Below are 15,681 nucleotides of genomic sequence, written 5' to 3'. Positions count from 1 at the left end.
ACAGCTGCTTGTGGGAAGACCCCCCTCGGAGCCGATCAATAAGCTGATGTCTGTAACACAGTGGGTGTCACGCAGCCCGGGGGTGCCCCGAAACCCTGTCAGGACAATTACAAATAAGACACATTGTGTTTTTCCTCTTAATTTAAACAAAGCAATAAAACAGCCTAACAGACCATTTTGTCTTGTTTAATAATTGACCTGCTGTGTTCAGAACTAATTGGCTGATTAATTACTAACCCAAACATAGACATGGCTCTGCTCTTAAAGTCCAAGTCATGCATGGTTTATCGGTTCACTGTCTCTGATATAAATGTAGATATTGTAATTATTTATTCTAAAGCTATGCATGGAACGTGCAGGAAGTATGTGAAAACAAACTCCTGTCAATCTATTTTTTTGGTGGAGAAAATACAGATGTGATTGCGAAACCATGATGATCTAGATGTTGAAGAATTGTACCACTAGATTTGTACAACCAACAAAAACAAAAACAATGAAGAGGACAACAGCATTGCAAAATAAATCTTTCTTTGGCAGTCCACTATCAAAGCCCTTATGCACAACTTTTCTTGAGGTCTGTATTTTAAACCATTAACTGTAAAGCCTGACATGACAGAACACAACCGATTCTTTCAGCACCGCGAGGAGAGACGAGGTGTTTTCAGTGTAACTTGTTTGACTTTTTTTACTTGCAACAGTGGTAATTATGGCTTTTCCCTCCTTTTGCACAAGCACCTGAACACCGGCGCCCTGAGCTATGTTTACTGCGTTTTATTGTCACCACCATCTCAAGCGTTATTACAGTTTTACCCCATGTCTTGTCTACCTGCCAGCAAAGAGCCACACTGTTGTAGTGACATGTAAAGAATGCTGCTTTGCTTACTGACTGGGGAGGGCTGGAACATGGATATTTAAGATACAGAACTCAGTGTGCAGCCTGATAGCACATGGGCAGCACATTCAACTTCAGCGTCGTGAGTTCACTTCTGGCAATCTGTTCTTTGTTAATACCATGCTATATTCACCAACTTAAACTCCCATCTGCACTCAAATCAGAGGGTTTGTGTCTAAAATGATATTAGAAAACTCTCTTTGTCTCTCTTGACCCCAAGTCCGTAATAAAGTTGAATTGAATTGAATACTATATACATTTCAAAGTATTTAATTGTAATTTAATTGTAATGCAATCCTAACCTCATTTACCAATTACTGTCCAGCTCTGGTGTAAAGTATTCATAAACAGAGTACGGTTTATTTGTTTACTGTTTACGGTAAATGCACAGCCGTAGATCGTAGCCACATGTGGGTGTATAAGGGCCCCTCTGTTGCAGACCCCCTGATTCAGAAAGAAGTCACATGATTGCTGCAATTCATGCGTAATCCCAAAACTGAGTCACTTCACTTGGATTTCAAAGCGGAGGCGCTGTTTCGTAATCCACGCACTATAGTTGTACATTACATAGGACCTACCCAGTGACTCAGGCCTTAACAAGCCCTCCAGATGTTTGTCGAGTGACGCCGGTGACGAGGAACAGAAAAGGGAACCAGATACAAGATACTCACTGCTGCTGCTTCTGTTTTGGGGCATCACTTCCCGAAAATAGACTCAAGACGGGGGCCCCGACGCTGACGGCACACATGGAAACAATAGAGATTATACAGAAAGATTAGCGGCACTCAAGATCAGATTTGTCAAACTCAAGGTGGAAGAAAGACAAATATTTCACTGTCTATTTCTGATACATTTGGAGGATTATTCTGGCGCTTTTGGAAAATAGTTGCAAAAGGGAAGTAATAATATCAATGTGTATCATTGTTGTTAATGTGTACTGCGTTTCACCATTATGAGACAAAGTTACAGTTGAGGTCAGGAGGAGGTCATGGTTATGATAATTATTTATTATGAACTAGGATAATTTTGGGCCATAATAGTACATTTATTCATTCAGTATGATGCCTTATTGACAGTCATGTTTTTTGTAATTTGATCTTTTTATTTTCTACTGAAGAGACACCAAGAGCCCCCACACCCACAGCATAGTGGAGGCGTCAAAAGAGGCACTACATGAAAAAAGCAAGAGACAAAGGAGAAAGTGTCCGGGCAAAACTCACAGCTAAGCCACACAAGCCTTCTTTCCCTGCTAGTGTTCTGGCTAATGGATGTTCTCTAGAAAGTAAAACAGATTAATTGCTAAGCTCTTCCCAGAAGATGGTGAAAGACTATTGTGGAGCGGAGGAAGCTGCACAGCAGGAAGAAGAAGGAGGAGGTGGAGGAGCAGACCAGTGCAGGACACCATGCTCTGAAACAGGGACAAACCCAGGAGGCGGTGCACCGTTTCAGAGGATCAGAGGGGCACTGAAGGCTGCCAGCCAGGTTTCCTCCGGGTGCTACGGTTTCCCCGACCACCGAACCATGCTGGTCACGTTGGCCCACACTGGCAGCTGTGTCGCACCTGAACACAATTTCATTGTACGGTTGTACAATGACAAATAAAGCACATACTTTTGCTTACTTACTTATCATTCAGTATCTTCTATTTACTGATCTTCATACCCGATATATTGATGAAAACAATGTTTATTAAAAACTATGTCACAAAAACAGCAACCTGTCATATCCAGAGTATAACACTGGGGCTGTATAGAAGAGACATGAGCCTGCGAGTGCATTTAACAGTGGGATTAATCAGGAAATGTTTATTTGATTGTCACTATGTGGGCTGTTCATACACAGTCATCTCGAGGAACAATTCGTCCCTGTTTTCAGGCCGTGACATCATACACTCCCATGATGCTCCTCCTATGATGTGAGGTCCACTGGGATGACCTTGTGAAGGAGTGGACGCATATCCCCACTCCTTTGTGAATTTGCTGTTCCTGGAAAACGCCCCGTATAGTAAACAACAAGAACAAGTGTGCGGACATGTTGCTCCAAGGATCATTCGAGAAGCTTTTTTATAGAGTGTGTGGAAAATCACCCACGTGTTATTGTTGATGAGCAGCGCAGGCGAACGGGACGGGCTCCAGTCAATGCGCTGCTTGTTTTCTCCTTTTGCAGCTGGAGAAATGGCACTTCGGACTTGTTTTTGAGAACACAATTTTGTTTCTGTCCAGGACACCCATAATCTCCACAGAGACAGCCAGAAGGAATGTGAAATGCATCTATACAACTGCCTTTCTCTGAGTAATCCTCACCTCAGATCAGTGTCTGGCTCAAGTTTCTTCAATGAAACCCTTTCCTAATCCAGTTTAAGGATCTGTATGGACACCTCCTATATACATCTCATAAACACAATGGGACAAAAGTATAGGATTACAGATCAAATGTAGACTGCAGGTTTGATTACAGTATAACAAGCAGTCGCTAGAAAATTACTGGTAAATATGTAGTTCTCAGAGTCAAATCTGCCAAATGCATTTAAATCACTGTTTCCTTTCAATGGATGAAATGCAGATTGAGTTGATTCTGGCAAGACCTGCACAATCTGAGAATTGCATAGAAACCTCAAATAATATTGTGAATTTGCGATTACTGTATAATTCTGATCATACATCAAATTATACTAAATCGAGACCAATACAAGGATGAATTGAACTACATAAGGAAAATCACGGACATTAGAATTTTTCTAATAAAGTATAATATATTGTATATTTAAATGCACTGAACTGCACTAAATCTCATATCTCGTAATGCTAAAGTTCAATGACAGAGCCAACTTTTTGCCAACTCAGATGTATTGATTGTGAAACCACTGACGTCCAGGCGGTTTATTGCTGAGCTGATATGCGACAAACTCTGAATCATTTATTAGTCAGTAAAAAAAATGAGAAATGTTAGAAATGATCAGTATTGTCAGCATGAAATCTGCACAGGGCAGCTTTGGAAACTACAGCTCAGCATTATTATTTTTTTGATAAAGGTTAATTTTAGAATTGAATCAGAAATGGAAATGCAGAGTCCTCTTTTTACACAAAATTCCAGCCATCATTCCACGCTACTGAGGCAGCACGGTAACGCAGCGGTTAGTGCCTCCGCTTCTCAGCTAGAAGGTCCCGGGTTCGGGTCCCACCAGGACGGGGCCTTTCTGTGTGGAGTTTGCATGTTCTCCCCATGTCTGCGTAGGTTTCCTCCGGGTACTCCGGTTTCCCCTACCACTAAAAACATGTGCAATAGGTGAATCCTCCAGCCAGGTGATTCTGACCATCAGCCTGGCTCCACATCAAGGAGATAGGTCCCCGGGCGCGGCACGGCCGTCGACCACTTACGGGCATTGAGGGATGGGCTAAATGCATAGGACAAATTTCCCCACGGGGACAATAAAGTATACAAACAAACAAACAAACAAACTGCAGGTCAGCTGAACAGCTCAGAGGAATATTTAATGACCTGCTGCCTATTCTGCTTGATGCTTCAAAACAATCACTTAAAGGGATATTTCAGGATTTTTGACATAGGGCCTGATTTCCTAGTTATCTAGAGTTTTGTTGATTTCTGTTGATTTTTTTTATTTTTTATTCATGCAGTCCTTATATTTGAAGAGTTTAGTGGTGCTAGGCTAGTGCGAAGCTAGTGCATGTCTATGGTAACTAGTAGCCTGGATTAAAAACAGTCTGACCCAAGCACAGTGCAGCTGAGGCAAATCACTTATAACACCAGACTACCGATATAAATGTCTGTGTAATTTTTTTAATATAATCATTTTGCTGCAGCATCAGCTTCCTGGTTGTAAGCTACGCAGCGGCGGAGTGATCTGGTAGGTTACAGGATCTACAGTAGTTTGTTTAACTGCAGCCGGCATTACAACACATGGAACTCACAAAGAAAATTTGTTCATTTCAGACATGGTAACGTTTGGAGGACTACCCCATGATTTTGAAGAGGTTTTTAATGCAGGCTACTAGTTACCATGGACATGCGCTAGCCTAGCACCACTAAACTCTTCAAAAAGAAAAAAAAAAAAATCTCCAGAAATCAACACTCTGGATAACTAGGAAATGAGGCCCTATGTCAAAAATTATGAAATATGTCTTTAATTTAGACTATATGGCTGCACAATATTTTGCCAAATTAGTGTTATCGCAATACTGATGCTATATCCATATTGTTGTTGTTTTTATTTCCAACTTTGTTCAAATTTAGTCTTGTTTCAATTCCAATTTTGTATTTTTCAAGACTTGTTTTGACACAGTTTTAATGGAGAAATCAAATTGCTGGTGATTTTTGTTTAAAGAAACGGAAAGAATTGTTTTGAAAAAAGTAGAATCTTCTTTTTTGCTCATCTCATGTTACCCTAATTTAAAACCAACTCATGCTATTTTGTTTAGAGATTAGCCAATGTAATTAAAACCCAGCTCTGGTTGCGTTACATGGCAAGTTATGGGTGTGGCGTGTCGCGGCTTGTTACTGTTTACGGTTTCTCAGATGCGCGCCTCATGCTACGCTGCTCTGTTGAAATGTGTGGAGCAACATCCCAATATCTTACGCAAGATCAACGTAATTCTCTCATTCGGGTTTCACTGCCTGTCTTGAAGGAGGCCTCTTCCTCCTCCTACGGAACTGACACATGAAAAAAAAAATGGATGTCCTTTTCCACTAGACGTAGGGTTTTCCACAATATTCCACTAGACTGACCTTAAAAACACAAAGGGCCTCAGGTGGTCCTCTCCTCTCCACTCAGAGTCCATCCCCAAAGGATCTGGCCATCGCTCAATATCTGTCAACCTGCTCTGCACGCGTCCATTGCATTTACCACATCGATTATGCTACAGACTCCTTTTTCAACTGACCTCTGTGGAAACTGTTTCTATCTAACGTAAAGCAGTAAAGTTGACATTTTCAGTATAGCGTATAAGCAAGCTGAATTATTTCCTTCATACATCCTTTTCCATAAATATACCGAGAGTTCATCCTGGCTCGAAGGAAGGAGATTTGTTTCGTTTGGATCTGAGAGGAGCTCAGAGACCCTCCACTGATACAAAGGGGGCGGCAGGATCAGCACTCTCTGCACCTACGCTGTGTTTATCATTGGTTTGACACGCTTCCACTCAGACCTTCACAAGGATTTGGGACTAAGACTTGTTGTAAATATCAGGTTTATAATGAAGGAGTTGTGTGTTTTGCTATTGGTAATATCTGATGTGCGATCTTAAGTACTCTGGAACTCGTGACCCTTGTGGTTTTAAGCGGGGTTCTGAGCAGATTCCTTGTAACGCTCTAAAACCGCATCTATTGGAGTTGCAGGAGGTTGGCAGAGGGCGACAGTCACATTCCCGAGCGCCTGTGGAACATGTCACTGTAGTGTACACAGCGTTACCAGGGAGACCGGCCCTAAACCATGCCAAACAGAAACGTCTCGGAGCAGGATGGGCCTGTGTTCTGGTTGAAGAGTGACTACTTTGGACACTGACAAGTCCAAAAAAGGTCATGACAGGAAAGTTGTCTTCATTAGCCTTTGAGATTCCTAGTTTTGAAAAAGCATGTTCAAAATCCACAAAGAGGAAAACATTTTATTTTTTATTTTGCCAATGCAGAAAAAATGGACTCTGTAGGTGATTGGGTAGAGAATTTATGGTTCATGAAAAAACTCAATATAAATATGAGCTGCTAAACTAACACAAGAATCAGTATAGTATAGTATAGTATAGAGAACAAGCAGTATTAAACGTAATAATAAGTAGGGCTGGGACGATCCACATGTCTTGATACCCAGGGGCCAATCCGATACATATTGTGATACAGTAAGTAATTATAACAAGTGATATGTTTACCTTAAAATGTGCAAAAAGTCATGTCCAAAGTCTATAAACCAAATACAATTTGACCCTTACTTAAGTGTAGATTGAAAAGTGCGTTAACAAAGTGCTGTGTAACGGTTAGCTACTGGAAAACAAAGGGGTATATGATAAAAAAGCCTCCAAAGACAAGTATTGAAAGTATTGCGATAAAATATCGATGCTTGGTATTGCAGCACAAAGTGTTGCGATCCAAGTCCGATCAGATATTTTGTCCCAGCCCTAATACTCAGATTGGAATATTTTGCTTGGATTCCTCATTGCTTAATTGAGCAGTTCTAGCATTTACACTTATAGAAGAAGCATGAGTTTGAGTCTATATATAAGCGTTCATAGCACCTACTAAAATCCACCCAGTGTAAATGTAGTTTACGACATATAACCAATTACATTTCAGTAAATGTTCCGCTTAATGCTCTAAACAAATTATTTACACATTATGGTCTTGACCTTTGACCTTCCAATAGCCACTTTATGATGACATCACCATCATCAATACCTTTTTTAGGACAGGCAGCTGTTAACACTCTATGAGGAAGAGGTCTTGGACATAATCGACATAATCATTCACCCACTATAAAAGTTATAGCGGCTTATCACACTAACTTCTACTCTTCCTGATGCATTCCTCTGCTCTCCCAGCTCCCTCATCCAAATCTCTGTGCTTTGACGTGCTACTGCAAGGTTCTTTCTGGATTCCCAGAATGTTTAAGATACACTATCACGGAGTACGAGGACACAATCAAACAAGAATGGGAAAACCGGGAAAGTAGGAAAGCTGCGTGATTTGTTGCAGACAAAACAAAGTGGAATTCTGATTAAGGTTTTGCAATGGGTTGGGTCTTGAAATGTGACAGGAAAAAAGCAGCAAGTAAAGTTTATGGACATTCAAACAAAGAAAACGGCCACACAAAATACATACATTAGTGTATATTGTGACTATTATAACTATTATAAGTCCACAAAGCCCACATTATCAGTGATTTACTCATTGCCTTGTACGTCCTATTTTAGAAGTTTGAAAAGGGCTCTCGGACAATTATAAGATTATCCAAAATAGACAACAAATATTCATACCTAAAAAAACACCGACAATAAATGTTGCCTTGACTAAAATTAGTTGGAAGCCATTAAACGATACACGTAAAGGAAAAAAACGATAGTGGTAATAAAGTGTGTCATGGAAATGTATGACAATCTAAGACGCCCAGAAATTCCTGCCCTCTTACATCTTCTCACCTGCTGTGTCTCTGTGTGCACCAGGTTTCACTTTTGAAAGGTGTAATAAGGCACAATTTGAGTGTAATTTACCACAGAGCAATCAGCATACAATACAAACATCTCATTCTAATGATGTTGAGTCTATAATGTCATGTTAATCAAAACAAAATTGACTGTTGTGTTTAAAATGTCTCTTGTGAGATGAGTTGTTTTTTTGGGAGCCTCTTTTTTTGTGTGTGTGTAATGTGGTGCACCAAGACTATTCCCAGGGGCAAACAATGATTGCGTACTCTCTCTTTTATATCGTTTACTTCCACCAATTCAAAAAGCGAAAGCGCCTGCTGGGTTTTTGATTAACCTATGTCATTACTGCTGTCTGGGGTTGTCCATCCATTTGTTCTGTAAGTGGCAAGGGAAATCAAAATGGGAAAACAAATGAGAAACTAACATTGGACAAAATCGACAGGATGGAGTGCAAACTTTTTTTCATTGAGGGCCACATATTTAAAGGGGGGGTATTATGCAAAATCGACTTTTTCAAGCTTTACATCATGTTATTATGTCATTCCCTCATTAAAAACATGCCTGAAGTGTTGCCTTGGCACATTCACGTATTTTTTAGTAATCTGTAAAAACTCTGATGGCAGCCATTTTAGGGATAGGTTTGCCTGAGTCCTCCTAGGAACGCCCCCACCTCCTGGAGACGCCTCCAAGCTTTCGTCACCAGTCGAGTAACCAATCACTGCTCCTCAGCAGAACCCCCTCCCCACTGATGCCACAGACAGCGTGTGGAGGGGGCGTGTCGGAAAGGGTCTGAGGTTCTTAAAGAGACAGAGGCCTATTTCAAGACATTCGCTGCAGCCATTTTGAGAGAGCAATTTTATACAAGGCAGTTATTTTTAATTTACTGCATTTACAGACCAACAGAAGGTTTGGTCATCATTGTAGTGTGCAATAGACTGGTGCTATGTGATTGAAAAAAGCATAATACCCCCTCTTTAACCCATACAGCATAGAGGGCTACAGACTGATGGTTAATGCAGAGAAAATTGAATTTGGGTGCATTTTTGGTGTGATTCCATATTGTAACCATCCCACCACATCGTTTTTTTATGCCATATCACTCTAAAATATTAGTTATTGAGGCTTTAATGCAGCATGTTTAAAGTTACAGTTACAAGTTAAACTTGCAGCAAGGGGGCCAGAAAAAAAAATTCTGAAAGACACATTTGGCCTCCGGGTAGTTTGGACACTGTGCTCTTTATTGGACTCAATATTAAAACAGATAGCTTCCTGAATATTATTGGCGGGAAAATGGTTATAGAAACCAAACATTGATTTAAAATATACATATATATAGCCTAACTATATTATAGAATAATAGCCTGCTGAGACAGAGAATATTTAGTCAGTTCGCCATAATATTTCATGATGCTGCTCTAGTTTTCAGTGGTGTTGTCCTACCTTCTCCACAAAGCATGTGTCCGCCCTCAAGTGGCTAAACCATGTTCATACGGTTCTATCTTATATCTGTGGGTCTGACAAACCCCACACAGACACTCTGATGAAGACTGCATATAAAATACAATTCGGTTTTTCAATATTTTTGGTCTGCTAGTTTCACGTTTCACAGGATCAAAACTGCGTTTGTTATAAGATAAAAACGCGAGACTTTGTTGTCATGGCAACGTAACGTAAACAGTTAGTTGCCAGTCGGTTTGGATTATTGATTTCTATGTCTACGCCGTAGCTCTACGCTAGAACTACATATTTATATATATTTTATTAATTACATTTTTACGTATCATAACGTTTGAAGGTGAACAAAACATTCCGTGCCCAAAGGTAGCGGGGCTAATGAAAACATGGCAGGTGAGGGGTGCGAGTTTGAGAAAAGTTTTACCTTCAGTTCTCTGCCGTCCAAGAAGTTTACATTTCTGCAAAACAAAGAAACGCTGTCACTGCTGATGAAATGGTAAGTGAATTGGGCTTAATAACACGATAGTAGTTTCTGAATGCTTTATTTTAATTTGAAATTTCCACAGGTCAATGCTGGGAAGACTGTCAGCTCTGGCATTCAGCTTTGATCAATGCTTCTTTCCGTACAACTGCAAAACGTTTGCTCACGTGAGTCTCCAATATTTGTTCAAAAACACAGGAAATAAAGGAACATCTAGTGATACCTCACATGTAATTGCCGTAGAGTTTCTTCACGGATATCAATGTGATTTCCAGTCTGAAGAAGGTGGAGACACGAGCCTGGGTGCCTCTTGGTATGCTGTTTAAATCTCCCATTATTGATAGAAGGAAATTGTGGTACCCTCCCATAGTTGAGGAATGTTTTTGATATTTGCATTGTGTGTTTTTGCAGTGAGACCCATAGAGTCTATTAAAGTGGAGGTGGTGCCATGCTCTAAGGTCTCCATGGATTTGTTTGACCCAATTTACTCAAGTGGCATTGTGATGCCCAGTGGACATATAGTCAAGTGTTTCCATGAAATCTACCCTGACTACGATGAACTAAGACAAGTCTGTGTTTTGCTTTCAAACACCCCCACCTGATGTTTTGTCTGCACTTGACGTAACCTTCTGCTTCTGTAGATGTTGAACGATGAGGAGTCTGAGCACTTTCCTGTGATCAGCCAAGAGGAGCGCCAGGAGTTTCTGTTTCGACTCTTCAAGCACCTGTGTCTGGGTGGGGAGCTCTGTCAGAATGAGCACACTATTGAGGCTTATATCAGCACCACAAAGCAAATTTACAAAGAACTTATCAGGTGGGTCATTCACTGTCATGACTTCTTCATAATGTGAGATAGCCAAAAATGTAACATCTACATACTGTGTGCGGAATATTAATTGTAATTTATCTTTCCTAGTGTTCAGAAAGACACAGAGACAAAAAAGATCAGTGTTGTTTCTACCGTCCTCAAAGTGTCTGCCTTTGTAAGTTCCTAAACGTGAATAGTAAGATGAGTGGTGGGGCTTTGTTTGGTCAGAGGCTTAGGCCATATGATATTATTTGAGAAAATTAATGTTTGAAAATTGTCAATTGTGACTGAGAAGGAGCTACATGTGCAGAAAACACTTGCTAAATGTGGGGGAGCCACGATTTTAGACTGGGGAGGTGGGGTTGCTGCCTCCAGCTCCATGCGCAGGGGGACTCCGGGAAAAAAAGGTTGGGAAACACTGGCCTAGAGTGACGGCTCAAACTCCTGAAGGGCCTCACAGGCACCTCCGCAGGCCCCCATAGGTTGTTTACACGAGACAGGTGCCAAATAGCGAGTGCAAGCTGATAAATACAGTTTGTAATTTTCTGGGCTTGTTGCACCTAGTTTATCATTTGATAATATCTTGTATTATAGTATTAGGCCCCCAAATCTGATATGTATAAAAGAATGCTGCGTGAACAGGAAATGCAGAAATGACTGTCCCTTTTGCACATACTACTTGTTTTGCACGTGAGCAGATGCTTGGTAAATGACCCCCAGCCATATATTTGTTTAAATATGTATAACTGCGAATCTGTGTTTATTCAGTGTGGAGAAACATTTGAATTGGAGTGAATTTGTATTGTTGGGGGACTTTGGGAAGAAGACTATGAATGTGGTGATGACCATAAGAATGAAGAATAAAACTTAAGTTACATTCTTTTTCACCAGGATGAGTCTGGACCGTGTTTCCCAGGACGACCTGAAGAGGAGGAGCAAACATTTGCCTATTTGATTGTGGACCCCTATAAAAGGCATGTGACACTGCTTTACCACCTATATGGAATAGGAGATTTTTCATTTTGACACAGTTAGTAATGGATTGAGATGAGTATTAATCAAAAACACATGACAGCATACAGTCCAAAGATCTTTATTGAACAAATAAATTAATAAGTTAGTCAAGTGAGCTAATTTTATTCTCAGCAAATACACTTCTTTGTACATCTCCAAGATCAATAAATGTGCAATAAATCATAAGAAGTAAGAAAGAACTTCAGTAAACTCCATCATCACTGTCATAAACCAGTAGCTACATCAACAGGAATCGGAAGACTTTATTGTTCTTTTAGCATTTCATTTATTGCTTTTACATGAGTTTCACTTAGACATTTCCAACACCTACGAGCGCAGTTAAAGGGCAACGAGCTGGAATGTCGAATGGCAGCAAGTCATTGATTGGTGGATGGTGGACGTCTCAACAACAGACGACAAAGAGCACGTGCAGATTGAGTCATGCATAGATAGCATTCAGTCAGTTAGACAATCACTGTTTCTCATATTCCTAAACTAGCGCCCCCTAGTGGCCTCAGAGGTAGTTGTGTGGAAGCCATTCTATTTCAAGGTGACATGCTTATGAAAGGACACACATGCCTGCAGACCTGTCCATGCCTCCGACTTTAAATCCAACATTTACTAATACATTAGGGTGTCCTCTTATAGTCGTTGGTACATAAATATACAACAATATTTCTGAAAAGGCTGCAGCAGTGTTTCAGATCGTAAAATTACATGTGGGATTTTTAAAAACAAAGTTAAATAAAGGCACAGGTCTCACTTTATATTTCACCTAATACTGGGGCCACCATCTCTTAAAACATGCAATACTGATTCCTCACATCTTTAAAAAGCGCAACATTCTTGTGACATTTAGTCAATCTACAGTAATAATGCCTCTAGTAAGGTTAGGTAGATACCTCTAATTTAGCTCCCCACAGTTTTTTTTTTTTTTTTTTTTCAATGGGACAAACATGAAACAGTAAGTACCACTTTAAATGGAGCACAAGTTCTAGATAGGCTGAGAAATCAAGTACATTCACGTTTCAAAAATGGTCTAGGCTTGGCGCGAATGGAAATGTGCAGTACCTGAGTCAATTGGCTTGTCAGGACCATATAAAGGAGTTTCCATTGGCCAAATACTGTATAGTGACCTCTTTTCATGTGTAGATGACATTAAAAAATACATGTTCATTCAGTCAAAGGGATCCTGAAAGTCATCAATGGACTGACTCGACATAATGCTGCATTAACATCTAACAATTTTGAATACTGACCTATAAATCCTACTGTAATCATGAAAAACATATAAATTCATAGTATTCCATAAAGTCTAACACTGTTACGGTAAGGAAATTAAAATATACTCATTATACATTATAAATTGTTCTCATTTACCAAAGGTGTTACAGCAGAGTCTTGTTGTATGGCTGTTTGTACTCTCCAGTTTTGCCCACACACCAACAGAAACGTAACAGGGCAGCAGTAGCAGCAAATAAAACAGGCCTGACGTTAGTAACAGCTTCAGTGGACTGTTTCCTAAGACACGTGCATTTATGAGGACTTCATGCGACCTGAGCGCCTTGCAGGTTTTTCATTATTCAAAACCCCACCACTCTGGCCAAAGAAGTTTCACCTCCAAGGTAAAAAAAAAAAAAAAAAAAAAAAAAAGTCACGGAGGACTGTGTTGTTGTTCTGAACCCGCTGGCGAAGGAGACCTGAGGCTGCATTTGAGGAGCGCAGGGAAGAACTAACCGAAATGAAAGCAGATTTTGTATTTGAGGAACATGCATTTCTGAGGTGGGCTGCAAGACACGGAGGTATAGAAGACATCTTTAAAACATGGAAAGATGTATCAACTTTGCCAAGAAAATTATTTGATTTTTTTTTTTTTTTTTCAAGGTCGTATAGGTTTAATTAAGTAGTGATGATTATAATGTTTATTTTTTGCACAAGGGCTTGCTGAAATGTGCATGTAAAAAGGTAAATTGCACAGTCCGCCACTACAACATATAATATTCCCTCACGGCCTGTTTAGCCGTAGAGGAGTGAGCCTCAGTGGTGGAGTGCTTTGGCAAAATCCCACAGAGCGCCTGCGTTTTTCTTAATATTGGGTGGGGGTTTTTTTGTAAGTAAGATTACATTCATCACAGTATTAAAAGTTGCAATGCCATTCAAAGTTTAAGTGACTGGCATAATACTGAAGAAAACAACACTGTCATGGCACTTGCAAACTCTCCGGAGTCCATTGATTTCAGCAGCCGATAAAGCAGTGATAAAAGACATAGATTCTCTAAACATTTACAAAAAAGTTAAAGTCTATTTATCTACAGTTGAGGCTTGGCGGAGGCGTAGCATAATGAGGAATGGGCTGGGAGTCAGTAGTCTCCTTGTGTACCTTGAGCCTTGTCTCTGGGACAGACAGGCAAATGCAGTGAGCAGCTTTGGCTGAGGCTCCATCTAGTGGCCTCTGATGGAAACACATTTCACCCGAAGACGATCAGGTGAGTGGAGGAGACCAGAAGCACCAATCACTGCTGAGAGTTGTAAATGAGGAACAGACAGTAACTCGTGTTACTGCTGTCTGTGAGTGTTAAGCCCCAACAACTTCTCTGCGGGCCGCTGTCATTCCAGGATGCCGCTCTCCGACTGGGAGATGTTGAGTGTGTTAGCGGAGGGGAACAGGTCTTTTTGGTCTGTGGGGCTGTGGTAGTCTGAGGTGAGGTCCGGGTCCAGGAGTGAGGACAATGTGAAGTGGGACGAGCCTTTCTTCAGGCACTGAGAGTAGATGTTAAGCAGAGCGTCTACTTTGTTCTCTATGGACTGCACCTGAACATAAAACAAAAACAGTGTCATCTTAATTGGCCTGGGTGGGGTCAGGGGAGGCGCCTTAAAATAGTCTGTAATGAGCTGGTCATTGCATAAAATCACAGAGAGAAATACAAAACAAGTTACCTAGTATTTTGTGCCACATCCCTGGTAATATATCCACAAATGGTACATACCAAGGTCACATTGATTGTTTACCAGAGACATGTACCTGTTTCTCTACTTTTACTACACGTCCCATCATGCTTAGCTCATCCAAGGGGTCCAGTTCTGGTGGTGTTTTCTCTCCCTTTTCCGAGCGTGCCTTCTTGTCTGTCGATACAGCACCCCGTCCAATTATCTGATCCACCCTTTTTAAGACAAACATAGTATATCATAAAGTTTGTACGTGTGTGCTTGTAATATAGACATAACATTGAAAGGCCTACCGCATTTGAAGGCTCTTGATGCGTCCGAGCATATCCAGGTGTCCCGCTGAGTACTGTTCTATGACGTCCTTCACGTCATATGGACGCAGCGTCTCCTTGAACTTCCTTTTGGCCACCAGAAACTTTAAAATCCTGCACATTAACAAACATTAACGCTGACATCTGTTATCATTGTCCATATGCTGCATCTATCCAAACATACTGTAAACCTTTTGAAAAATGCAACGCAAAGACAGCTATCAAATGCTGTATAGGCCACACCAAATATAACTAGATTAATTACAGTCGGTGTGACCTTATCGGTGACAAACAGCCCCATAATGAGGCCGCATTCACCCACACAGTAAGCCAAGCGTATATATTGTAATGGTGACAACATCTTCAGAAGGCATCTGCTTATCGCAACTTGCTGTTTCAGCAAATAGCCACAGCTGTAGGAACAGACCATTCTATCAGAAGTCTGCTCTTTTGCTGGATGGACTGGTCCGTGAGAGCCACTGAAGGGCACGACACTACCACGTCCCTGTTCAAAGACAGGAACATTTGCGTCCGTCCAGCACTGATAGGATATTATTAACCATTGGGGGAGCTGGGTGTATTGTGCCAAGATTTCAACTGGCCCGTTTTTATTTTAGACATAGACA

The 15,681-nt window shown here is 40.7% G+C and overlaps 2 protein-coding genes across 4 annotated transcripts in view; one reads left to right on the top strand and one right to left on the bottom strand.

Annotated features, from left to right (window-relative positions):
* Positions 1 to 9,861: 9,861 nt before the first annotated feature.
* On the top strand, positions 9,862 to 11,597 carry cfap300 (cilia and flagella associated protein 300). The gene is made up of 7 exons (XM_079571406.1): positions 9,862 to 9,991; positions 10,062 to 10,143; positions 10,220 to 10,289; positions 10,388 to 10,545; positions 10,618 to 10,790; positions 10,893 to 10,959; positions 11,553 to 11,597. The coding sequence occupies exons 1-7, from the start codon at positions 9,882 to 9,884 to the stop codon at positions 11,577 to 11,579; spliced, it is 687 nt and encodes a 228-aa protein (XP_079427532.1). The 5' UTR covers positions 9,862 to 9,881; the 3' UTR covers positions 11,580 to 11,597.
* Positions 11,598 to 11,930: 333 nt separating this feature from the next.
* kcnq4 (potassium voltage-gated channel subfamily Q member 4) overlaps positions 11,931 to 15,681 on the bottom strand; it is a 47,399-nt gene continuing 43,648 nt past the window's right edge. For 2 of the 3 annotated variants that reach the window (XM_079570706.1, XM_079570707.1), the window contains 3 exons: positions 15,038 to 15,169; positions 14,821 to 14,959; positions 11,932 to 14,609 (listed from right to left, as the gene is read on the bottom strand). In XM_079570706.1, coding sequence (XP_079426832.1) covers positions 14,406 to 14,609; positions 14,821 to 14,959; positions 15,038 to 15,169 — 475 coding nt within the window. In that variant the 3' untranslated portion in view covers positions 11,932 to 14,405. Of the gene's footprint in view, positions 14,610 to 14,820; positions 14,960 to 15,037; positions 15,170 to 15,681 lie in introns of all 3 variants that reach the window. The other variant, XM_079570705.1, reaches the window with a different exon arrangement.

The sequence above is a fragment of the Gobius niger genome, assembly GCF_951799975.1.
Source record: "Gobius niger genome assembly, chromosome: 14".
NCBI lineage: Eukaryota > Metazoa > Chordata > Actinopteri > Gobiiformes > Gobiidae > Gobius > Gobius niger.
The sequence above is the reverse complement of the archived record's forward strand: the minus strand, read 5'-3'. Positions and strand labels throughout refer to the sequence as shown.